General features: G+C 41.7%; 1 protein-coding gene across 7 annotated transcripts in view; it reads left to right on the plus strand.

Moving 5' to 3' along the window:
- LOC112259847 (calpain-1 catalytic subunit) overlaps positions 1-26,515 on the plus strand; it is a 34,308-nt gene that overhangs the window by 4,477 nt on the left and 3,316 nt on the right. For 3 of the 7 annotated variants that reach the window (XM_042328210.1, XM_042328208.1, XM_042328209.1), the window contains exons 2-14: positions 3,183-3,846; positions 7,126-7,195; positions 8,892-9,010; positions 13,158-13,291; positions 13,545-13,713; positions 13,847-13,930; positions 14,140-14,225; positions 23,649-23,723; positions 24,004-24,164; positions 24,467-24,627; positions 24,784-24,795; positions 25,815-26,026; positions 26,151-26,190. In XM_042328210.1, coding sequence (XP_042184144.1) covers positions 3,595-3,846; positions 7,126-7,195; positions 8,892-9,010; positions 13,158-13,291; positions 13,545-13,713; positions 13,847-13,930; positions 14,140-14,225; positions 23,649-23,723; positions 24,004-24,164; positions 24,467-24,627; positions 24,784-24,795; positions 25,815-26,026; positions 26,151-26,190 — 1,575 coding nt within the window. In that variant the 5' untranslated portion in view covers positions 3,183-3,594. The remainder of the gene's footprint in view (positions 1-3,182; positions 3,847-7,125; positions 7,196-8,891; positions 9,011-13,157; positions 13,292-13,544; positions 13,714-13,846; positions 13,931-14,139; positions 14,226-23,648; positions 23,724-24,003; positions 24,165-24,466; positions 24,628-24,783; positions 24,796-25,814; positions 26,027-26,150; positions 26,191-26,515) is intronic. The other 4 variants (XM_042328213.1, XM_042328212.1, XM_042328214.1 and 1 more) reach the window with 2 other exon arrangements.

Here is a 26,515-nt window from a genome sequence, read left to right on the forward strand (position 1 = left end):
ACAGGAGTGTAACATCTCACTACTGTACAAATGATGGCTATTATCAGTTTACTAGGACGAAAGGACGAAACTCATTGCAATATTGGATACATCTGTTTCACGTTGCTGCAGCTGGCTCGCAATGAGTTTGAGAACATGAGCGGATGTAGCCTGGTTTTGAAACAACGTGTAGTAGACCAGCAGTGTTGAAACATTGTAACTGTGTCAGGATTTCATGGGTGTTTGCCTACTTTTAGACATGTTTTAGACTGGTCAATTATATTCAGTTTATTCTGCATATTTCAAATGAACTATTAACAACAACAAAAAACTAGCCTATCTAGCTTCTTTACTTTCCTCAGATATTCCACAAACTGACTATGGTCGGACTTGCCTCTGGTTGTAAAAGCCACAACTAAATCCACATGAGAATTTTGTCAATTGTATGAAAGGCATGGGCAGCCAGATGAGAGGCAATATTCTTTAACACTGCTTGTTCAGCTTAACTGCGATTCAAACAAGAATTGTCCTTTGACATTGTGCTGGAAGACATAGCCTACTTACAAGTATGTCTCCCAGCCCAAGACAATTATTGGTTGAAACGCAGCTAAGTTGGACAAGCAGTGTTAAAGAACATAGCCTCTCGTCTTTGTCAACTTGATGAGAGCGTGCCTTTGACAGCTGGCCAGGCCGTCTGTTGTTTTTCTGAAAACCTTCCTGACAGTCAGAGTTGAGTTTTACCTTTTTATATCTATTTATAATCTAGACCTACACACCCATTACAACATTATCACTGGCCCACACACACTTCTGGAACGTGTCGTGTCAGTGTGACCATTTTGTTTACCCAGGAGAAAAGACACTTGAGATGTTTAGTTACAGTGAGCGAGTAGGGAGCACAGTGGATGGTGAAATGTGAGCTCCCTGCTATTTGGAAAGGCATGCAGAATAACTCTTGCATTGGTTCTAATGCTTTAACACAAACAATGGTGTTATTATAGCTTAACGTATTAACCTATACCCTCGCTCTCAATTCATTTTTCAATTTAAGGGGCTTTATTGGCTTGGGAAACATATGTTAACATTGCCAAAGGAAGTGAAATAGACAATAAACAAAAGTGAAAAAAAAAAAATGAACAGTAAACATTACACTCACAAAAGTTCCAAAAGAATAAAGTAATTTCAAATGTCATATTATGTCTATATACAGTGTTGTAATGATGTGCAAATAGTTAAAGTTCAAAAGGGAAATAAATAAACATAAATATAGGTTGTATTTACTAGAGGTTGACCGATTAATCTGAATGGCCGATTAATTAGGGCCGATTTCAAGTTCATAACAATCGGTAATCGTCATTTTTGGACACCGATCATGGCCGATTACATTGCACTCCACGAGGAGACTGCGTCATTATTTGGTGTTTTACATGGGACATGGGCGACGTGGTAAGTTTGGACGCAGGTGCAGAGAAGAGACCAGACGAGGAATCAGTGGTTCAGGATAAACATAATACTTCACTGAGAAACGGTAGCTGCAGGATCACAGTACACACAAACACTAAGTCTCAAACACTCACTCAGGAAACAACCGGAAACAGTTAACAATTCTAGCTTCAGCAAACGACAACACACCTATTTAACAGGGAAATCATAACGAGTAAATAGGACACACCTGGGTGTTGTTCATGTCTCTAGGACGGTCTCTGCCGCCCTCTGGTAACAGGTGGAACCATGACAGAGTCTCAATATGGTGTTTGTCCCATTTTGTGTATTCTTGGTTGGTAAGCGGACCCAAGACCTCACAACCATAAAGGGCCTTCACTCTCTCTCTCTCTTCCTCTGTCATTCTCTCTCTTTGTGTTATCTCCTATGTAATACAGATGTCTGTAGCGCCACGTTGTTGTTTCATCCATTTTTTTATCTCAGTTTTGGGCTACTTCAGTGGCAATACGGACAAAGTGGTAGTAACATGCTACAGTACAGTAAGAAACATCATGTATTTCACTGGAACAGCAGTAGGGTTGATGGAGTTATGATGAGTCTGGACTTGCAGACTACTAAATCTGTCATTTCATGTCAGTGAAACTATTTGCAGTGAGGCGCAAACAGAAATATTCTACATGTGAGGAACTCTGAATATTCAAATAAGTTGAAACCCTTCTTGTTGAGAAGACTCCTACTGACTATATGCACAACTCTGACCAGAAGAATGTTTGAGTCAGTCAACAGCAGAACAGGCCATATGTGATGGGTGTGGCTCAGTGTAGTAGGTGAAAGCTGTGACTGGGTTCTCCTGCCACTTTCTGAACCAATGAGAAGACAAAGCTCAGGATTTGTTTTGACTGACAGTTGAGGGGTAGAACAGGAAGAGAACTCATTGTAGATAACAGTCAGCCAGTGTGAGTGAGTGAAAGTTGAGAGACCGAAAAAGGAAGAGAGAGATGTTAAACAAACTAAACATTTGAAAGTGAGACAACTTTTAAAATAGATTAGAAGTAGTTGTTTTCTCTCTCTCTCTCTCTCTCTCTATTTCTATTTGTGTTTGTTTGTGGGAGAACAAAAGTGAGAAAGGGGGAGAGAGAAGAAATAGAGTGATGTGAGGAAACAGGTTAGAAAGAATAAAAGAGAGGCTGTGGAACTAATGACAGCAAACTGAAACAGGCAGCAGTTCCTCTGACTGTGCAGTAGTCAACAGAGAGCCTGAGAGAGAGTTTTTTGCATGTTCTCCTCTAGGTTAAACGGCACCACACCCTCTCAGTAACCCACTGTTTACACTCTGACACACACACACACACACACACACACACACACACACACACACACACACACACACACACACACACACACACACACTATAGCATCCAATACCCCAACACTTATGACTCAACACTGTTCACAGTGTGTTACAGTGTTATTCAATAGAGAACTGAACTACAGAGTTTGATTGATGGGACTATTATTGTGTGTAATCCTATGCTAGCTAGCATGCACGGCTGTCTGAAAATGAATCAGCGGTAGGGGAGGCAACGTGCTATTTGCTAACTCTCTGTCTTACCTGTGTATCTTTTAGTTGTTGTTGTGCTGCACAGAGCTGAACAAGCCTGTAATTGAATGAAGTATACATTAGTAGAGCCATTTAACATAAGCAGATATTCATGTTTTTTAATTTAATTGATATTTTTCTCCCTCTCTGTTTTCCATAGGTGTTGGTGGGAAAACAAGGTAGAGTCTCATCCTATTGGCTTCTGAGCTCTGTCTGCAAACATTTACAGCCAGCCAATCAGTGAATTGCTTCATATTGTTGCCGTGGCTCTGAAATCTGCCTGATGCTGTGAAGAAGACATCTTACTCCTGAGCCCATCTTCCAGTCATCCTCCAGTCATCCTCCAGTCCCCACTCTGTCACCTTTACATGATTAGGACTGTCACTGTGTTCTATTAAGCCAACTGCCTGTCACAGTCTATTATCCCCGCCTCATCTTTAATTCACACCTCTTAATTGTCTGTTCCCTATCTGATTCCTGATTGGACATCAGCCATAAACCTCCTCCCTGACAGGCTCCCTGGATCAGCTGTGACCTCAGACCCCTGCCACAGCCGTCCGCTGTAGGTAAGAATGGAGCAGGTGTACGCATCAGGGATGGCCGCCAAGCTGCGGAGCCAGTGGGACCGGGACGAGGGTCTGGGTCAGAACCACAACGCCGTGAAGTTCCAGGGCCAGGACTTTGAGTCGCTGAGGGCCCAGTGTCTCCAGAGCAGCAGCCTGTTTGAGGACAGCCTGTTCCCCTGCGCCGCCTCCTCTCTGGGGTTCAACGAGCTGGGACCCCGCTCCTCCAAGACGCAGGGAGTACGCTGGAAGAGACCCCCGGTGAGACGATACAGAGGATGGAGTTTAGGCTGATCCTTCTCCTTCCCTACTGACCCTATTAGTCCAGGGGTGTCAATCCATACAGGGGTGTCATACCATACAGGGGTGTCAATCCATGCAGGGGTGTCATACCATACAGGGGTGTCAATCCATACAGGGGTGTCAATCCATGCAGGGGTGTCAATCCATGCAGGGGTGTCATACCATACAGGGGTGTCAATCCATACAGGGGTGTCATACCATACAGGGATGTCAATCCATACAGGGGTGTCATACCATACAGGGGTGTCATACCATACAGGGGTGTCATACCATACAGGGGTGTCATACCATACAGGGGTGTCATACCATACAGGGGTGTCAATCCATACAGGGGTGCCAATCCATACATGGGTGTCAATCCATTCAGGGGTGTCATACCACACAGGGGTGTCATACCATACAGGGGTGTCAATCCATTCAGGGGTGTCAATCCATGCAGGGGTGTCAATCCATGCAGAGGTGTCAATCCATTCCACAGAGGGTCGAGTATCTGCAGGTTTTTGTTATTGCCTTTATTTGTGTCCAATTATGACATAAGCAACCAATTGAGGGGAGTTCCTAAATTATCAGTGATCTTAATTGATCAATCAGTTACAAGGGAGGAGTGAAACCCGCAGACACTATAGTGTTAGACCTTTCCCTCTCCCTGGGCTCTAGTTACCAGCTAGATGTAGGAAAACTCCTTGCCCTACCTGTCCTTACTGAACCTAGACCATCTCTTACTGAACCTAGACCATACTCTTACTGAACCTAGACCATACTCTTACTGAACCTAGACCATACTCTTACTGAACCTAGACCATACTCTTACTGAACCTAGACCATACTCTTACTGAACCTAGACCATACTCTTACTGAACCTAGACCATACTCTTACTGAACCTAGACCATACTCTTACTGAACCTAGACCATACTCTTACTGAACCTAGACCATACTCTTACTGAACCTAGACCATACTCTTACTGAACCTAGACCATATTTTTACTGAACCTAGACCATACTCTTACTGAACCTAGACCATATTCTTATTGAGCCTAGACCATACTCTTACTGAACCTAGACCATACTCTTACTGAACCTAGACCATATTTTTACTGAACCTAGACCATACTCTTACTGAACCTAGACCATACTCTTACTGAACCTAGACCATACTCTTACTGAACCTAGACCATACTCTTACTGAACCTAGACCATACTCTTACTGAACCTAGACCATACTCTTACTGAACCTAGACCATATTTTTACTGAACCTAGACCATACTCTTACTGAACCTAGACCATATTCTTATTGAGCCTAGACCATATTCTTCCTGAGCCTAGACCATATTCTAACTGAACCTAGACCATACTCTTACTGAACCTAGACCATACTCTTACTGAACCTAGACCATATTTTTACTGAACCTAGACCATACTCTTACTGAACCTAGACCATATTCTTATTGAGCCTAGACCATATTCTTCCTGAGCCTAGACCATATTCTAACTGAACCTAGACCATACTCTTACTGAACCTGTGTTTCATGTGCGTGTTTCATGCCGAATGTGTGTGTGTGTGTGTGTCCTAGCTGGCGGGCCGTTCTTTCCTAATGCTCTCCACGCTCCATCTCTCCGTAGTCCTTCCCGAATGCATCTCCTCCAACGCCTCTTCCCTCAGAACTGTGATATTGACATCCCTGGAGAGAACACACACCACACCGCTCCGCTCCACAGCCTAAAATGCGGAAAAAGCTTTGTATAGCGTAGCTAACTAGCACTCACACTGCTCTGTGTTGAGTTCACTGTGGATGAGTGATGGTTAAGAGACAGAGACAGGAGATATTTTTTAATGACGTAGTCTAGGAGTCACTTGGGTGATTGACAACAGAGATTACATGGTGGTCAGTGGGCAAAGTGCACAGCAGTTATTTGTGTTGAGGTGCGGTGTGGGGAAAGGAAAAGTGACATGTCAGTGTTCAGCTGAGGTAATAATCACTACCTTGGACTGATTGTTATATGTGATCTAACCTCTCTCTCTTCTCTCTCTCTCCATCTCTCTCTGTCTCCCTCGCTCTCTCTCTCTTCTCTCTCTCTCTTTCTCTCTCTCTGTCAGAGGCAGACAGAGCTCAGAGTTTGTTTTGACTGAGAGTTGTGGTGTAGAACAGGAAGAGAGCTCTGTGTAAATAACAGTCAGCCGGTGTGAGTGAGTGAAAGTTGAGAGACTGAAAAAGAGAGAATGGAAGAGCGAAAGAGGCTAAACAGACTAAACATCTGAAAGGTTTAAAATAGATTAAAAGCAGTTGTTTATCTCTCTCTTTCTCTCCCTCTCTTTCTCTCCCTCTCTCTCTCTCTTGCTTTCTCTCTCCCTCTTTCTCTCTCTCTATCTATCTCTCTCACCCTCACTCTCTCTCTTTCTTTCTCTCTCTGTCTCTCTCATATACCCCCCCCCCTCTCTCTCTCTCATATATATTTCCCCTTTAAATTCAATTTCAATTTAATTTCAATTTAATGGGCTTTATTGGCATGGGAAAAATATGTTTGCATTGCCAAAGCACTTGAAATAGACAGTAAACAAAAGTTACAGTAAACATTACGCTCACAAAAGCACCAAAAGGATAAAGACATATCAAATGTCATTATGTACAAATAGTGAAAGTACAAAAGGGAATATAATTAAACTTAAATATGGGTTGTATTTACAATGGTGTTTGTTCTTCACTGGTTGACCTTTTCTTGAGGCAACAGGTCACAAATCTTGCTGCTGTGATGGAACACTGTGGTATTTCACCCAGTAGATATGGGAGTTTATCAAAATTCAGTTTGTTTTCAAGTTCTTTGTGGATCTGTGTAATCTGAGGGAAATATGTGTCTCTAATATGGTCATACATTTGGAAGGAGGCCAGGAAGTGCAGCTCAGTTTCCACCTCCTATTGTGGGCAGTGTGCAGATAGCCTGTCTTCTCTTGAGAGCCATGTCTGCTTACGGCGGCCTTTCTCAATAGCAAGGCTATGTTCACTGAGTCTGTACATGGTCAAAGCTTTCCTTAAATTTGTGTCAGTCACAGTGGTCAGGTATTCTGCCACTGTGTACTCTCTGTTTAGGGACAAATAGCATTCTAGTTTGCTCTGATTTTTTGTTAATTATTTTATTTCCTCTTGCGCTCTCTCTCTCTCCCTCTCTCTCTCTTTCTTTCTCTCTCTCTCTCTCTCTCTCTCTATCTCTCTCTCTCTCTGTCTCTCTTTCTCTCAACAGGAGATCTGCACCCGTCCCCAGTTCATAATGGATGGAGCCACTCGCACTGATATCTGCCAGGGAGCTCTCGGTGAATAACCACTTAGTCAGCTTTCACTGAGAGAGTAGAGAGGGTGGAAGGGGAGAGTGGGAGGTGGGGGAGAGAGGGAGGGGAGAGAGGGAGGTGGGAGAGAGAGCCAAGGGAGAGAGGGAGGTGGGAGAGAGAGGTAGGGGAGCGAGAGAGGTGGGAGGCGGGAGAGAGGTAGGGAAGAGAGAGAGGTGGGAGAGAGAGGTAGGGGAGAGAGAGTAGAGAGGGTGGAAGTAGGGGAGAGTGGGAGGTGGGGGAGAGAGGGAGGGGAGAGAGGGAGGTGGGAGAGAGAGCCAAGGGAGAGAGGGAGGTGGGAGAGAGAGGTAGGGGAGAGAGAGAGGTGGGAGGCGGGAGAGAGGTAGGGAAGAGAGAGAGGTGGGAGAGAGAGGTAGGGGAGAGAGAGTAGAGAGGGTGGAAGTAGGGGAGAGTGGGAGGTGGGAGAGAGAGGTAGGGGAGAGAGAGTAGAGAGGGTGGAAGTAGGGGAGAGTGGGAGGTGGGAGAGAGAGGTGGGGAGAGAGAGAGAGGTGGGAGGTGGGAGAGAGGGAGGTGGGAGAGAGAGGTAGGGGAGAGAGAGAGAGGTGGGAGTTGGGGGAGAGAGGTAGGGAAGAAAGAGAGGTGGGAGGTGGGAGAGAGAGCCAAGGGAGAGATGGAAGTGGGAGAGAGAGGTAGGGGAGAGAGAGAGGTGGGAGAGAGAGCCAAGGGAGAGAGAGGTAAGGGAGAGAGAGAGAGAGGTGGGAGGTGGGAGAGAGAGCCAAGGGAGAGAGGAAGGTGGGAGAAAGAGAGAGCCAGGGGAGGAATTGTATTTGTAAGTATGATTATGATGCTGCCTCTTGGCAAGCTCAGAGATGTGTATCCCAATGGGACTGAGCTGGTTAAATAAACACAAAGAAATTAGAAGAGAGAGGGAGAAAGAGCGCGTGAGAGAGAGAGAGGGAGAAAGAGAGATGAATATGCCCACAGAAAAGTTTTGATTGACATCGAGGTGTTTTCCTCTAAACCCTGCAGAGGATGAATAATTTATACCCCGCTCTGCTATCTCACATATTAAAAATGAAATAGTAACCTCTCTACTCTGCAGGGGCGTTGTCTTATGTCCTCTGCTGTTAGAGGTAGGTGTAGTGATTGAAGCAGCATACTGTTGGTCCAGTTCAAAGTGAAACACTCCTGGGAGGTTTCGTAGGGCCATGGTGGAGGGTGTGTTAACAGATGTTTGGACCCCTCTCTCTTTACAGGTTGCTTTAAGGTCCAGTTCTACAAGCTTTTTGCCACTTCAGGCTGAAGTGATTCGCTCCCACAGCAGACAGAAACAGACAGCAGTATCTGTCTGCGATTAATAAATCATGTCTTAAGATTACGTGTTGTTGTCAGATAGCTAGCTTCACCTACCCTTGAGGTGAGAAATGATTCCAAGGAAGAACAGTTGGGAACTTTTGAAGAGAGGAATGATGAACAAGGGGAGGAGTTTTACCTTATTGTGTTGCTAGAGCAGGAAAAACTCTGGGCATTAGTTGAATGCTATGACTAGCAGACAGAGTATTTCCTGGTCAGAACATGTGACAAAACTCACCCTTCTAATGAATGAATGTTGACTTCTTGAAGGGATGACTGATACAATGCATTGCTATCATTGCCGTAGTCTATCTATGACTGAGGTTTTATGTTGTGTGTGTGTGTGTGTGTGTGTGTGTGTGTGTTACAGGTGACTGCTGGTTGCTGGCAGCCATAGCTTCGTTGACTTTGAATGATAATCTCCTCCACAGAGTGGTTCCTCATGGACAGGACTTCGGAGGACAGTACGCTGGCATCTTCCACTTCCAGGTCAACACACACTCACTTCCTGTTTCTATTACTACCGTATATTAAGGTATTCTTGTTGATTTCCCAAATACTGGATCTACAGTTGATATTTAGCTCAAGTATTTATAGAAAAGGTGTATAAACATTTATTTAAAAAAGGTCTCAATATTTAGCTGCCTAAATTCTCTGCTTGACATTTACAGATAGTTCAGTCAAAATGTCGACTATTACAGTTACTGTGTAATAAACCAGTTATAAACACTTTATCTGCAAACAATACACCGAGGTAGGATTTGAGTACATCGTAACAGACCCGAGGAACCTCTTCCTGCTTCTTGCCAGGCCTTATCATATGAACGTTGCTTTGTACACAAAACCAAACCTCTTACTCAAACCTTATGTATCACCTTCTTATGCATCGCTAGTCACTGTAAACAATGCCACTTTATATAATGTTTACATACCCTACATTACTCATCTCATATGTATATACAGTACTCTATACCATCTACTGCATCTTGCCTATGCCGCACCACCATATCTCATCCATATATTTATATGTACATATTCTTATTCATTCCTTTACACTTGTGTGTGTATAATATAGTTGTTGTGAAATTGTTAGATTGTTAGATATTACTGCATGGTCGGAACTAGAAGCACAAGCATTTCACTACATTTGCATTAACATCTGCTAACCATGTGTATGTGACCAATAACATTTGATTTGATCAGAAAGTGAAAGGGTAAATGAACTGCACAGTTTAAAGTAACTTTCCAGTCAAAATACCCCTTTCAAAGTTTATATTCTGTTAACTCATACCCAAATAATATTTTTGACTCATCTTAGACTCGTATTTGTGGCCAAAGCATACATTTGAGGAAAAACACTTCAACAACCTCAAACTTGTATCTTAAACATTTAAAAAATGCCTGCTATTTCCTCAAAGATAATGACATCGTCCAACCTCATTGGGTGAGCTGGCCAATCAGCAATCTACTCGCATTCATATTTTTCACAACAGGTATACAGCCCAACCATTACAACACGGAAATCTGTTTTTTCACCTACGTAATTGCCTTTTTTGGAATTAATTATAGGTCATATTTCATAGAAATCTGGAAACACTTGACAGTTACATTAAGTTCCTTTAAGTGCTGCTGGCTCTTTGACTACGATATGGTTTACTTTCTTGTAGGCACCACAGGTGTGTCAAATATTGTTGTGATAACGTTGGGGTGAATTTAAGTTAAAATGATACTGTCCGTTGAACTGGCATACAACTCAGTTCACAAAATGATTGGATTTATGTGGATCAGACACCAACTCTGCTAAATAGATACATTGAGATATAGTTGTGATAGGAATGAGTCCTAACTTCCACCAACATAAAATGTTCAGTTCGTCTCTTATAGTCATCAATGCGTTCGACTTTGAGTGGAAGTTAGGATATGCCCCGTAAAAGCTAATAGTGTAGATTCAGAAATGTGATCATAGTGTGATTCCCCCTCTTGTGTGTGTCTGTGGAGGAGGGAGGTTGTGGTGCTTCTCTGTGTCAGCCAAGCCCTGACCAAAAGTTGCATTTCCAGTTTAGCAGGTGAAAAAAAATACTGCTTTTACGACGCCCCGGTTTAGCTGTTGGCTAATATAAGTCTTTGCAGTTTGGTTGATTTCAAAATCCCCTGCCTAATGGGACAACCACAGAGCAGGCATTAAATGCATTCATTGTCTGTCTTTCACCTAAACAATGGGGATGAACCAGCAAGATCAGTTTTATTTGAGTTATTTTCAGTTTATTTTATACTAAGACAATTTATCAGCTAAATAGATTTGGTTTAAAGGCCTAATGCAGCGGTTTGTACATCAATATCAGATCATTTCTGGGTAACAATTAAAGTACCTTACTTTCATAGACTCCCATTAAAATGGGCAACAAAAAATGATCAAGCAAGAATATTTCTATCACTGTCTGGGAGTGGTCTGGGTGGGGGAGGGGGACGCTGAGAGCTTTGGAACTCTCCTTGTTCTATTAATCAATTGACTGCGTGGTGATATCACCATGGAATGCCAAACCTTTCTCCCGTGTAAACCTGCTGATTAGAAGGTCCTGTCTAGATTGTATTTTCAACAAGCAACTATCTGGAAATAACACTGATAAAAGATTCATCAGATGTTGACTTCACTGGGTTTTGAAAAAAGTTATACAAAAATAATCTAAAAACGATGAGGGTCCAAATGATTGGCACCCTTGTTTTTAGTACGGTAGCACCCTGCCCTTGTGATTATAAGATTGGAGAACACGTTGGGAGGGAGTTTAAACCATTCGTCCATACAGAATCTTTCCAGATCCTTGATGTCCTTCGACTGCCCTTATGGACTCCCCTCTTCAATTCAAACTAAAGGTTTTCAATGGGGTTCCAGTCCGGAGATTGAGATTACAAAATGTTCATTTTGTGGTCAATTAATCATTTCTTTGTGGATTTAGATGAGTGCTTGGGGTTGTTATCTTGCTGGAAGATTAACTTGTGGCCAGGTTTTAGCCTCCTGGCAGAGGCGACCAGTTTTTTGTTTAAAATGTCCTGGTACTTGGTTAAGTTCATAATGCCGTTGACCTTAACAAGAAAAGTACCTCATATCTACTGTAAAATATGTTGGTGCATCTTTGACGTTATGTTTGGTTTGCTTCCACTGGTCCTGTGGCCCTTGTTAAGGTCAACGGCGTCATGAACTTTACCAAGTCTGAGGATTTTTTGACCACAAAATCGACATTTTGCAACAAGTCTCCGGACTTGAACCCCAAACCTGTGGTTTGAATTGAAAAGGACAGTCCGTAAGAGCAGACGAAGGATATCGAGGATCTGGAAAGTGTGTGTTCTCCAATCCCATAAAACATTTCAGAAGAAGCCCCAGTTGAAAGGTATTGCCTTTTGTTTATCTCTGTTTGTTTTCTTTCGTTTCTACAATTGTAAAGTGCCTTTAGGAAGTTGAAAAGGGCTATATAATGTTCCATGTATTATTGGTATTGGAAACAGGGGTAGCTATCCTTTTGACCCCTATCGTATTTAGAAAAAACAAGCTACTTGAGTAAACAACATCTCAATGTGAGCAATTGTCCTAGTGTAAAATAAATATATTTTTGAACATGCAATATTGCTCAATATTAGTAGTATTTATTTTATACACTCTTTTTGCTGAGACCTTGATCACACACACACACACACACACACACACACACACACACACACACACACACACACACACACACACACACACACACACACACTTACACTCATGCACGTTCACAGGCACACACACAAACGCACACATACACACACACACTCATGTACGCACGCACGCACGCACGCACTCACACACACTCATGCACGCACGCACACACACACACACTCATGCACGCACGCACACACACACACACTCATGCATGTACACAGGCACACACACACACTCATTCACACACACTCATGCACTCTCGTAAGTGTCATTGTGGCTTCTGGTTCTGACAAAAATGTCTTCAATGTGGTTCCATTAGTGTTTCCCATCTATGTACCTCATAGATACTGTACCTGGCCCTGGTTTCCCTCATCTGGTCTGGTGGAGCTGTGTTGCCTTGCCGTTATTACATCAGTCAACTGCATGCAGCTGAGGAGTATGATACATTACTGAGCAGCCTGTGTTTCTCCCTCTAAAAGCGTACTGACATCACAGTGGTGTAGGCAGGCTACATGGAACCCACCATGACTTCCTCTGGTTGTTACCTCAGTCTTAGTTCCTTATTTCCCCTGTTGAGCTCATCTACGAAGAGCTGGTTCTAGTGCCACCTCTGACCTCTGGTGGTCATTGGCTGTTAGTGATCATAAACTCCCTGCTTATCCTCGGGGGTGGGGATTCTTTTTTGTCTTCTTCAATGTTCTGTGTATTCACTCTTGGTGTGTATAGTAACATGAATATGATCCTTGTGTAAAACTGACCATGGATCAGCTTCCAGAGACAACTCCCTTCATTCTACTCTACTCTTCATTCTAATTCTGATATGGTTATAACCTCCCTACTGTCTGTGTTTTGTAGTTCTGATATGGTTATAAACTCCCTACTGTCTGTGTGTTGTAGTTTTGAGATGGTTATAAACTCCCTAGTGTCTCTGTGTTGTAGTTCTGGCAGTATGGGGAGTGGGTGGAGGTGGTGATCGATGACAGGCTGCCGGTGAAGGATGGCAAGCTGCTGTTTGTCCACTCTGCCGAGGGAGGAGAGTTCTGGAGCGCCCTGCTGGAGAAGGCCTATGCCAAGTAAGGAGGGATGAGGGAGGAGAGGAGAAGAGGGTGGTTAAAAGAATTCAAATGTAAATGTGGGCTTTGCATTTCTTTCACTCTGTCTATGTATATGTTTGTGTGTGTTATGATATCAGTAAATCGCTCTGGATTAGCGTGTCTGCTAAATGACCAAAATGTAAATATAAAATGATATGTCTGTATGCTTATTGTAGAGTGATTTGTGGTCTTACATAGACTTTTGACACATAATTGTCGACCCTTGTTGCAGGTTGAATGGCTGTTATGAGGCTCTGTCGGGAGGCAGCACGTCAGAGGGTTTTGAGGACTTCACAGGAGGAGTGACGGAGATGTTCGAGCTGAGGAAGGCGCCCTCTGACCTTTACAGCATCATCAGCCGGGCCGTGGAGAGAGGCTCACTGCTGGGCTGCTCCATAGACGTCAGTACCAATACCCATACGCTGAACCGACACATGTAGCAGTGTTTGTACGTGTGTGTGTATGTGTGTGTGTGTGCGTGCCTGCGTTTGTGTGCGTGTGTCTTCCCTGACCGAGTCCTTTCTCTATCCCCAGATCACCGGCAGTCATGACATGGAGGCCGTGACCTTTAAGAAGCTAGTGAAAGGCCACGCCTACTCATTGACAGGGGTCGACGAGGTGAGCCAATGTTTGATTGACACTAAGACGGTAATCCCAGTTTGTTTTAGTGGGGTTCTAAACAGAGAGAACAATAATTACATCCGATTGGACAGAAAAAGACAGCATTGAAACCAATGTGTTTCTCTTTGCATCAGTTTGATTGACTCAAGGCTGGTGATTTGCCCAGCTACTAAATGTCTGTGTAATGCAGTATCCCTCTCCATCAGGTGGTGTACAGGGGGAATAAGACCAAACTGGTCCGTATTCGCAACCCCTGGGGAGAGATAGAGTGGACTGGGGCCTGGAGTGACAAGTACGAGACAGAAGCTTCACTTTACACCTCTCATATTACATATCATGTGTCATATACCGTGTATTCAGATCCCTTGACTTGTTTCACGATTTGTTACATTGCAGCCTTATTCTAAAATGGATTAAATATCATATAACTAGTGAGTTTATAGCTGTCATATCATATATCATAAAACTAGTGAGTTTATAACTGTCATATCATATAACTAGTGAGTTTATAGTTGTCATATCATATATCATAAAACTAGTGAGTTTATAACTGTCATATCATATATCATAAAACTAGTGAGTTTATAACTGTCATATCATATATCATATAACTAGTGAGTTTATAGCTGTCATATCATATAACTAGTGAGTTTATAGCTGTCATATTGTTATGGCTTTCTTCCGTCGAAGGAGAGTCGGACCAAAATGCAGCGTGGTTAGTTCGATACATGTTTAATAAATGAATAAACACGACAAATACAAAAACAAGAAACGGACCGTGAAAACCTATACAGTCTGTCTTGTGCTAACACACACAGAGACATGAACAATCACCCACAAACACACAGTGAAACCCAGGCTACCTAAATATGGTTCCCAATCAGAGACAACGAGAATCACCTGACTCTGATAGAGAACTGCCTCAGACAGCCATTGACTATGCTATACACCCCTACTCAGCCACAATCCCAATACCTACTACAACCCCAATACCAAAACACAACACAAAATAAACCCATGTCACACCCTGGCCTGACCAAATAAATATATAAACACAAAATACTAAGACCAGGGCGTGACAGAACCCCCCCAAGGTGCGGACTCCCGGCCGCACACTAAAACCCATAGGGGAGGGTCCGGGTGGGCGTCTGTCCACGGTGGCGGCTCCGGCTCGGGACGTGGACCCCACTCCAACCAAGTCTTAGTCCCCCTGTAACGTGTCCTTTGATTGGCGACCATCGCCGCCGACCTAGGCCTAATAACCCTCACCAAGGACCCCACTGGACTGAGGGGCAGCTCGGGACTGAGGTAGAAGCTCGGGACTGAGGGGAAGCTCGGGACTGAGGGGTAGCTCGGGACTGAGGGGTAGCTCGGGACTGAGGGGAAGCTCGGCACTGAGGGGAAGCTCGGCACTGAGGGGAAGCTCAGCACTGAGGGGAAGCTCAGCACTAAGGGGAAGCTCAGCACTAAGGGGAAGCTCAGCACTAAGGGGAAGCTCAGCACTGAGAGGATGCCTAGTACCGAGAGGAAGCCTAGTACTGAGAGGAAACTCAGGCAGGTAGTAGGCTCTGGCAGATCCTGGCTAGCTGGTGGTTCTGGCAGATCCTGGCTGACTGGCAGATCCTGGCTAGCTGGTGGTTCTGGCAGATCCTGGCTGACTGGCGGATCCTGGCTGACTGGCGGATCCTGGCTGACTGGCGGATCTGGAAAATCCTGGCTGACTGGTGGATCCTGGCTGACTGGCGGATCTGGCTGCTCCATGCAGACCGGCAGCTCTGGCTGCTCCATGCAGACCGGCAGCTCTGGCTGCTCCATGCAGACTGGCAGCTCTGGCTGCTCCATGCAGACTGGCAGCTCTGGCTGCTCCATGCAGACTGGCAGCTCTGGCTGCTCCATGCAGACTGGCAGCTCTGGCTGCTCCATGCAGACTGGCAGCTCTGGCTGCTCCATGCAGACTGGCAGCTCCATGCAGACTGGCAGCTCTGGCTGCTCCATGCAGACTGGCAGCTCCATGCAGACTGACAGCTCTGGCTGCTCCATGCAGACTGACAGCTCTGGCTGCTCCATGCCGGCTGGCAGCTCAGGCTGCTCCATGCAGGCTGGCAGCTCTGGCTGCTCCATGCAGACTGGCAGCTCTGGCTGCTCCAAGCAGACTGGCAGCTCTGGCTGCTCCATGCAGACTGGCAGCTCTGGCTGCTCCATGCAGGCTGGCAGCTCAGGCTGCTCCATGCAGGCTGGCAGCTCTGGCTGCGCTGAACAGGCAGGAGACTCCAGCAGCGCTGTAGAGGAGGAAGGCTCTGGCAGCGCTGAACATGCGGGAGACTCCGGCAGCGCAGGAGAGGAGGAAGGCTCTGGCTGCGCTGAACAGGCGGGAGACTCCAGCAGCGCTGTAGAGGAGGAAGGCTCTGGCTGCGCTGAACAGGCGGGAGACTCCAGCAGCGCTGTAGAGGAGGAAGGCTCTGGCTGCGCTGAACAGGCGGGAGACTCCAGCAGCGCTGTAGAGGAGGAAGGCTCTGGCTGCGCTGAACAGGCGGGAGGCTCCGGCAGCGCTAAACAGGCGAGGCGCACTGAAAGCCTGGTGCATGGTGCTGGCACTGGGTAGAGGACATTCACAGGAAGCCTGGTGCGGGGAGCTGCCACCGGAGGACTGGTGTGTGGAGGTGGCACTGGATAGACCGGACCGTGCAGGCGCACTGGAGCTCTTGAGCACCGAGCCTGCCCAACCTTACCTGGCTCGATGCCCACTCTAGCCCGGCCAATACGAAGAGCTGGTATGTACCGCACCGGGCTATGCACCCGCACTGGAGACACCGTGCGCTCCACAGCATAACACGGTGCCTGCCCGGTCTTTTTAGGCCCCCGGTAAGCACAGGAAGTTAGCGCAGGTCTCCTACCTGGCGTAGCCATACTCCCTGTGAGCCCCCAATACATTTTTGGGGCTGACTCTCGGGCTTCCATCCGCGTCGCCGTGCTGCCTCTTCATACCAGCGCCTCTCCGCTTTCGCCGCCTCCAGTTCCTCTTTGGGGCGTCGATATTCACCAGGCTGTGCCCAGGGTCCTTTTCCGTCCAATATTTCCTCCCAAGTCCAGAAGTCCTTTGATCGCTGCTCCTCACGATAAACAGGGGAGTTGGCTCAGGTCTGAACCCTGACTCTGCCACACTCTCCCTGAGCCCCCCAAGAAATATTTGGGGCTGACTTTCGGGTTTCCTTGCCAACCGTGTTCCCTCGTATCGTCGGCTCCCATCTCCGGCTGCCTCTGCTCTCCTAAGTGCCTCCACCTGTTCCCATGGGAGGCGATCTCTTCCAGCCAGTATCTCCTCCCAAGTGTAACAACCTTTGCCATCCAAAACGTCTTCCCATGTCCATTCCTCCTTTCGCTGCTTCTGCTGTCGCTGCCTGTCACCACGCTGCTTGGTCCAGTTGTGGTGGGTGATTCTGTTACGTCTTTCTTCCGTCGAAGGAGAGTCGGACCAAAATGCAGCGTGGTTAGTTCGATACATGTTTAATAAATGAATAAACACGACAAATACAAAAACAAGAAACGGAACGTGAAAACCTATAGTCTGTCTTGTGCTAACACACACAGAGACATGAACAATCACCCACAAACACACAGTAAAACCCAGGCTACCTAAATATGGTTCCCAATCAGAGACAACGAGAATCACCTGACTCTGATAGAGAACCGCCTCAGGCAGCCATAGACTATGCTAGACACCCCTACTCAGCCACAATCCCAATACCTACTAAAACCCCAATACCAAAACACAACACAAAATAAACCCATGTCACACCCTGGCCTGACCAAATAAATATATAAACACAAAATACTAAGACCAGGGCGTGACACATATCATATATCATAAAACTAGTGAGTTTATAGCTGTCATATCATATATCATAAAACTAGTGAGTTTATAACTGTCATATCATATATCATAAAACTAGTGAGTTTATAACTGTCATATCATATAACTAGTGAGTTTATAGCTGTCATATCATATATCATAAAACTAGTGAGTTTATAGTTGTCATATCATATATCATAAAACTAGTGAGTTTATAGCTGTCATATCATATAACTAGTGAGTTTATAACTGTTATATCATATAACTAGTGAGTTTATAGCTGTCATATCATATAACTAGTGAGTTTATAACTGTCATATCATATAACTAGTGAGTTTATAGCTGTCATATCATATAACTAGTAAGTTTATAACTGTCATATCGTATATCATATAACTAGTGAGTTTATAACTGTCATATCATATATCATAAAACTAGTGAGTTTATAGCTGTCATATCATATAACTAGTGAGTTTATAACTGTCATATCATATAACTAGTGAGTTTATAACTGTCATATCATATAACTAGTGAGTTTATAACTGTCATATCATATAACTAGTGAGTTTATAGTTGTCATATCATATAGCATATCTAGTGAGATTATAGCTGTCATATCATATATTTAGTGGGGTTTTAGCTTTCATATCATATATCATATAACTAGTGAGTTTATAGTTGTCATATCATATAACTAGTGAGTTTATAGTTGTCATATCAGATAGCATATAACTAGTGAGTTTATAGTTGTCATATCAGATAGCATATAACTAGTGAGTTTATAGTTGTCATATCAGATAGCATATAACTAGTGAGTTTATAGTTGTCATATCAGATAGCATATAACTAGTGAGTTTATAGTTGTCATATCAGATATCATATAACTAGTGAGTTTATAGTTGTCATAGCATATAACTAGTGAGTTTATAGTTGTCATATCAGATATCATATAACTAGTGAGTTTATAGTTGTCATATCATATAACTAGTGAGTTTATAGTTGTCATATCAGATAGCATATAACTAGTGAGTTTATAGTTGTCATATCAGATATCATATAACTAGTGAGTTTATAGTTGTCATATCATATAGCATATAACTAGTGAGTTTATAGTTGTCATATCATATAGCATATAACTAGTGAGTTTATAGTTGTCATATCATATAACTAGTGAGTTTATAGTTGTCATATCATATATCATATAACTAGTGAGTTTATAGTTGTCATATCATATAACTAATGAGTTTATAGTTGTCATATCAGATAGCATATAACTAGTGAGTTTATAGTTGTCATATCAGATATCATATAACTAGTGAGTTTATAGTTGTCATATCATATAACTTGTGAGTTTATAGTTGTCATATCAGATATCATATAACTAGTGAGTTTATAGTTGTCATATCATATAACTAGTGAGTTTATAGTTGTCATATCAGATATCATATAACTAGTGAGTTTATAGTTGTCATATCATATAACTAGTGAGTTTATAGTTGTCATATCATATAACTAATGAGTTTATAGTTGTCATATCAGATAGCATATAACTAGTGAGTTTATAGTTGTCATATCAGATATCATATAACTAGTGAGTTTATAGTTGTCATAGCATATAACTAGTGAGTTTATAGTTGTCATAGCATATAACTAGTGAGTTTATAGTTGTCATAGCATATAACTAGTGAGTTTATAGTTGTCATAGCATATAACTAGTGAGTTTATAGTTGTCATATCATATAACTAGTGAGTTTATAGTTGTCATAGCATATAACTAGTGAGTTTATAGTTGTCATATCAGATATCATATAACTAGTGAGTTTATAGTTGTCATAGCATATAACTAGTGAGTTTATAGTTGTCATAGCATATAACTAGTGAGTTTATAGTTGTCATATAACAGTTTATAGTTGTCATAGCATATAACTAGTGAGTTTATAGTTGTCATATCAGATATCATATAACAGTGAGTTTATAGTTGTCATAGCATATAACTAGTGAGTTTATAGTTGTCATAGCATATAACTAGTGAGTTTATAGTTGTCATAGCATATAACTAGTGAGTTTATAGTTGTCATATCAGATACATATAACAGTGAGTTTATAGTTGTCATAGCATATAACTAGTGAGTTTATAGTTGTCATATCAGATATCATATAACTAGTGAGATAGCATATAACTAGTGAGTTTATAGTTGTCATATCAGATACATATAACTAGTGAGTTTATAGTTGTAAGCATATAACTAGTGAGTTTATAGTTGTCATATCATATAACTAGTGAGTTTATAGTTGTCATAGCATATAACTAGTGAGTTTATAGTTGTCATATCAGATATCATATAACTAGTGAGTTTATAGTTGTAAGCATATAACTAGTGAGTTTATAGTTGTCATAGCATATAACTAGTGAGTTTATAGTTGTCATAGCATATAACTAGTGAGTTTATAGTTGTCATAGCATATAACTAGTGAGTTTATAGTTGTCATAGCATATAACTAGTGAGTTTATAGTTGTCATATCAGATATCATATAACTAGTGAGTTTATAGTTGTCATAGCATATAACTAGTGAGTTTATAGTTGTCATAGCATATAACTAGTGAGTTTATAGTTGTCATAGCATATAACTAGTGAGTTTATAGTTGTCATAGCATATAACTAGTGAGTTTATAGTTGTCATATCATATAACTAGTGAGTTTATAGTTGTCATAGCATATAACTAGTGAGTTTATAGTTGTCATATCATATAACTAGTGAGTTTATAGTTGTCATATCATATAGCATATAACTAGTGAGTTTATAGTTGTCATATCATATAACTAGTGAGTTTATAGTTGTCATATCATATAACTAGTGAGTTTATAGTTGTCATATCATATAGCATATAACTAGTGAGTTTATAGTTGTCATATCATATAACTAGTGAGTTTATAGTTGTCATATCATATAGCATATAACTAGTGAGTTTATAGTTGTCATATCATATAACTAGTGAGTTTATAGTTGTCATATCATATAACTAGTGAGTTTATAGTTGTCATATCATATAACTAGTGAGTTTATAGTTGTCATATCATATAACTAGTGAGTTTATAGTTGTCATATCATATAGCATATAACTAGTGAGTTTATAGTTGTCATATCATATAGCATATAACTAGTGAGTTTATAGTTGTCATATCATATAACTAGTGAGTTTATAGTTGTCATATCATATAACTAGTGAGTTTATAGTTGTCATATCATATAACTATGAGTGTATAGTTGTCATATCATATAGCATATAACTAGTGAGTTTATAGTTGTCATATCATATAACTAGTGAGTTTATAGTTGTCATATCAGATAGCATATAACTAGTGAGTTTATAGTTGTCATATCAGATATCATATAACTAGTGAGTTTATAGTTGTCATATCAGATAGCATATAACTAGTGAGTTTATAGTTGTCATATCATATAGCATATAACTAGTGAGTTTATAGTTGTCATATCATATAACTAGTGAGTTTATAGTTGTCATATCATATAACTAGTGAGTTTATAGTTGTCATATCATATAACTAGTGAGTTTATAGTTGTCATATCATATAACTAGTGAGTTTATAGTTGTCATATCATATAACTAGTGAGTTTATAGTTGTCATATCATATAACTAGTGAGTTTATAGTTGTCATATCATATAACTAGTGAGTTTATAGTTGTCATATCATATAACTAGTGAGTTTATAGTTGTCATATCATATAACTAGTGAGTTTATAGTTGTCATATCATACATCATGTAACTTGTGAATTTATAGTTGTCATATCATATAACTAGTGAGTTTATAGTTGTCATATCATATAACTAGTGAATTTATAGTTGTCATATCATACATCATGTAACTAGTGAGTTTATAGTTGTCATATCATATAACTTGTGAATTTATAGTTGTCATATCATATAACTAGTGAATTTATAGTTGTCATATCATATAACTAGTGAGTTTATAGTTGTCATATCATACATCATGTAACTTGTGAATTTATAGTTGTCATATCATATAACTAGTGAGTTTATAGTTGTCATATCATATAACTTGTGAATTTATAGTTGTCATATCATATAACTAGTGAGTTTATAGTTGTCATATCATATAACTAGTGAGTTTATAGTTGTCATATCATATAACTTGTGAATTTATAGTTGTCATATCATATAACTAGTGAGTTTATAGTTGTCATAGCATATAACTAGTGAGTTTATAGTTGTCATATCATATAACTAGTGAGTTTATAGTTGTCATAGCATATAACTAGTGAGTTTATAGTTGTCATATCATATAACTAGTGAGTTTATAGTTGTCATATCATATAACTAGTGAGTTTATAGTTGTCATATCATATAACTAGTGAGTTTATAGTTGTCATATCATATAACTAGTGAGTTTATAGTTGTCATATCATATAACTAGTGAGTTTATAGTTGTCATATCATATAGCATATAACTAGTGAGTTTATAGTTGTCATATCATATAACTAGTGAGTTTATAGTTGTCATATCATATAGCATATAACTAGTGAGTTTATAGTTGTCATATCATATAGCATATAACTAGTGAGTTTATAGTTGTCATATCATATAACTAGTGAGTTTATAGTTGTCATATAGCATATAACTAGTGAGTTTATAGTTGTCATATCATACATCATATAACTAGTGAATTTATAGTTGTCATATCAGATAGCATATAACTAGTGAGTTTATAGTTGTCATATCATATAGCATATAACTAGTGAGTTTATAGTTGTCATATCATATAGCATATCTAAATCAAATCAAATTTGATTTGTCACATACACATGGTTAGCAGATGTTAGTGCGAGTGTAGCGAAATTCTTGTGCTTCTAGTTCCGACAATGCAGTAATAACCAACAAGTAATCTAGCTAACAATTCCAAAACTACTACCTTATAGACACAAGTGTAAGGGGATAAAGAATATGTACATAAAGATATATGAATGAGTGATGGTACAGAGCGGCATAGGCAAGATACAGTAGATGGTATTGAGTGCAGTATATACATATGAGATGAGTATGTAAACATAGTTAAAGTAGTTAAAGTGGCTAGTGATACATGTATTACATAAAGATGCAGTAGATGATATAGAGTATACATATGAGATGAATAATGTAGGGTATGTAAACTCTAGTGAGTTTATAGCTGTCATATCATATATCATATTATTAGTGAGTTTATAGTTGTCATATGTCATAAAACTAGTGATTTTATGGCTGTCATATCATATATCATATCTAGTGAGTTTATAGCTGTCATATCATATGTCTTATCTAGTGAGTTTATAGCTGTCATATCATATATCATATTACTAGTGAGTTTATAGTTGTCATATGTCATAAAACTAGTGAGTTTATAGCTGTCATATCATATAACTAGTGAGTTTATAGCTATCATATAACTAGTGAGTTTATAGCTGTCATATCATATAACTAGTGAGTTTATAGCTGTCATATCATAAAACTGGTGAGGTTTATAGCTGTCATATCATAAAACTAGTGAGTTTATAGCTGTCATATCATATAACTAGTGAGTTTATAGCTGTCATATCATAAAACTAGTGAGTTTATAGCTGTCATATCATAAAACTGGTGAGTTTATAGCTGTCATATCATAAAACTAGTGAGTTTATAGCTGTCATATCATATAACTAGTGAGTTTATAGCTGTCATATCATAAAACTAGTGAGTTTATAGCTGTCATATCATAAAACTAGTGAGTTTATAGCTGTCATATCATATAACTACTATTTGTTGTTGAAATACAGTCAGTGATGTGTTTTCATTGTGGATGTTTCAGCTCCAGAGAGTGGGAGGGTGTTGACCGCTCAGTCAGAGGGCGACTCCAGAACTGCAGTGAGGACGGAGAGTTCTGGTGAGTGTGTGTGTGTGTGTGTGTGTGTGTGTGTTTATGTGTATGTATTTGTGACACCAAGTCGGATGTCTTATTGGCCGATCGGTATGATACTTGAGAGTATGTGTGCGCTAATGCATCGTATACCTGACCGACTCTCCACCTCCCTCCCTCCCTCCCTCCCTCCCTCCCTCCCTCCCTCCCTCCCTCCCTCCCTCCCTCCCTCCCTCCCTCCCTCCCTCCCTCCCTCCCTCCCTCCCTCCCTCCCTCCCTCCCTCCCTCCCTCCCTCCCTTCTATCAGGATGTCGTTCAGTGACTTCCTGCTTGAGTTCACACGTCTGGAGATCTGCAACCTGACAGCAGACGCTCTGGAGGCCACCCAGCAGAAGAAGTGGAGCTCAGCCGTCTACCAGGGGGAGTGGAGGTCAGGCAGCACGGCTGGGGGCTGCAGGAACTTCCCTGGTGAGGAGGGAGGGAGGATGGAAAAAAAGAGGCAGGGAAGGAGGCAGGGAAGCAGGCAGAGGAGAGAGGGAAGTGGCCCAGGCAGGCTGTAGCAAAGAGAGAAGGATAAAGACAGTTACTCCTAGTCGCTGAGTAAAGGAGATTAAGATTACGATGTGGGAGGGTAGGCTGAAGCTAGATATGTACCTAAAAGCAACTTCTACTGGATGTGTGAGGATAAAGAAATGGTGTCTAATAAACAGTTGATTAAAATGTTTCCTTCTCTAGATTCTTCTAATAACTGTTTCTCCCACAATCCCTAGCCACATTCTGGATCAACCCGCAATTCAAGGTTGCCCTGCAGCACCCCGACACAGCCGGCCAATCAGATTGCAGCTTCCTGGTGGCGCTCATGCAGAAGGACCGGAGAAAGAAACGCAAGGAGGGCAAAGACATGGAGACCATCGGTTTCGCCATCTACGAGGCAAGAAACTGATCTTTGTATCTGGTTAAACTTTTTTAATTGAGTTTTAAAGTGTAAGCAAGGGAGTACGACAGTTTGTCAAGGAAACTGTTTTGAACGAGTAGAATTGATTGGATGTTTCTATCTAACTCCTATCTTTTCTGTGTCTCTCTTCAGGTTCCTAATGAGGTATGTATATTCTGCTGGCCAGTATTCTTTGACGTTAGGTTGTAAGTTAATCTTGTGATAAGCTCTAAGAGTCCAGCATAACTATGATCCTGTTGGTCCATTTGCTAGATATTTAGAGTGCTTTAAAACCTGTTGGACAGTTTGTCATAACTGAAGAAGTGGAATCCAGCCCAAAGGCCTATAATTGTCAGTGCAGCCTGTGCTTAGGCTCGCAGCCAATTGTCTCATATGGAAATGCATGGTGGCATTCTCCTCATGCTGTGGCAACAATGTGGTCTTAAAGGGGAGATCTGCAGTTGCTGCATCCATTTTTTGACTATTATGGTATGTAGGCATTATGGTATGTAGGCCGGCCTTGAAGAATAGAACTTAGAAATGAATCATGAGCTTAGTTCAACTGTCACCCCATCAGAACCCAACATATCAGCTTGTTTTACTTCAATGTTTGTGAACAAAGTCAATTTAAACAAACACCAAATAGCCTTTAAACATAGTTGAAACTATCATTTCTATATCATAGATGGTCTTTCCTTGCATCCATAGTCAAAAAATGTGAGTGTTTACATTTCTCCAGCACCGTCCCGCAGCGTTTTACTGAAACGGGGAGAACGCTTTGTTATTGTTTTAACTGCTGATTGCCTCTTTAAGGTCAAAGCTCAGAGGTCAAGGGTTTAGATATTTACTTCCCTCACAGTTGGGGTTAGGTTCACCTAGAAGGGGGTGCAATGAACTCAACTTCTCTGAAGTGAACTAACTTGCCCACAGTGCTTTCTTCTCAGTATGTGGGCAGATCAGGGGTTAGAGGTCAAGGGTTAGAGTTCACTCACAGAGCTTTCCCTCCTCTCCATCCTCTTAGTACATGGGTTAGGTTCACCTAGTTTAACTAACTCACTCATACTGCTTTCCCCTGCCCTTAGTATGTGGGCAGATCAGGGGTTAAGGGTTAGAGGTTAGAGGTCAGGAGTTAGTGAGTTCACCTCCCTCACAGCATTTTCCCACTACTCTCTCTGTCCTCTTAGTACATGGGTAAATCAGGCGTCCACCTGAAGAGAGACTTCTTCCTGACACACGGTTCCAGCGCCCGCTCTGAGCTCTTCATCAACCTGAGAGAGGTGAGCTCTCGCTTCCAGCTGCCTGCCGGGGAGTACATCATTGTCCCCTCCACCTTTGAACCCAAGAAGGAGGGAGACTTCGTCCTCAGGGTCTTCTCTGAGAAACCTGCCAACTATGAGTGAGTGATGGAGAAGTGAGAGGTGGACAGGAAATATGATAGGTTGATATGGAGATTGTGGATGGTATAAGGTGATGCATTTGATAGAAGGATATTGATACTTGTGTTATTTTCTGTCTGTTAGGGAGCTGGATGATGATGTCACAGCTGAACTACCAGCAGAGGTGAGTGGAGGAGACATGGGTTGTGTCCCAAATGTCACCTAATTCGCTAAATAGTGTGGTGCTTTTGATTAGGGCATTGGTTGAAAGTAGTGCACTATATAGGGATTAGGGAGTCCATTTTTTATATACTATTCCTAAACTAATCAAAGTGAAGAGTTTACATTCCTCTGCGAGTTTACATTCCTCTGCGAGTTTACATTCCTCTGCGAGTTTACATTCCTCTGCGAGTTTACATTCCTCTGCGAGTTTACATTCCTCTGCGAGTTTACATTCCTCTGCGAGTTTACATTCCTCTGCGAGTTTACATTCCTCTGTGAGTTTACAT

The sequence above is a fragment of the Oncorhynchus tshawytscha genome, linkage group LG10 (genome assembly GCF_018296145.1).
Source record: "Oncorhynchus tshawytscha isolate Ot180627B linkage group LG10, Otsh_v2.0, whole genome shotgun sequence".
Taxonomy (NCBI): Eukaryota; Metazoa; Chordata; class Actinopteri; order Salmoniformes; family Salmonidae; genus Oncorhynchus; species Oncorhynchus tshawytscha.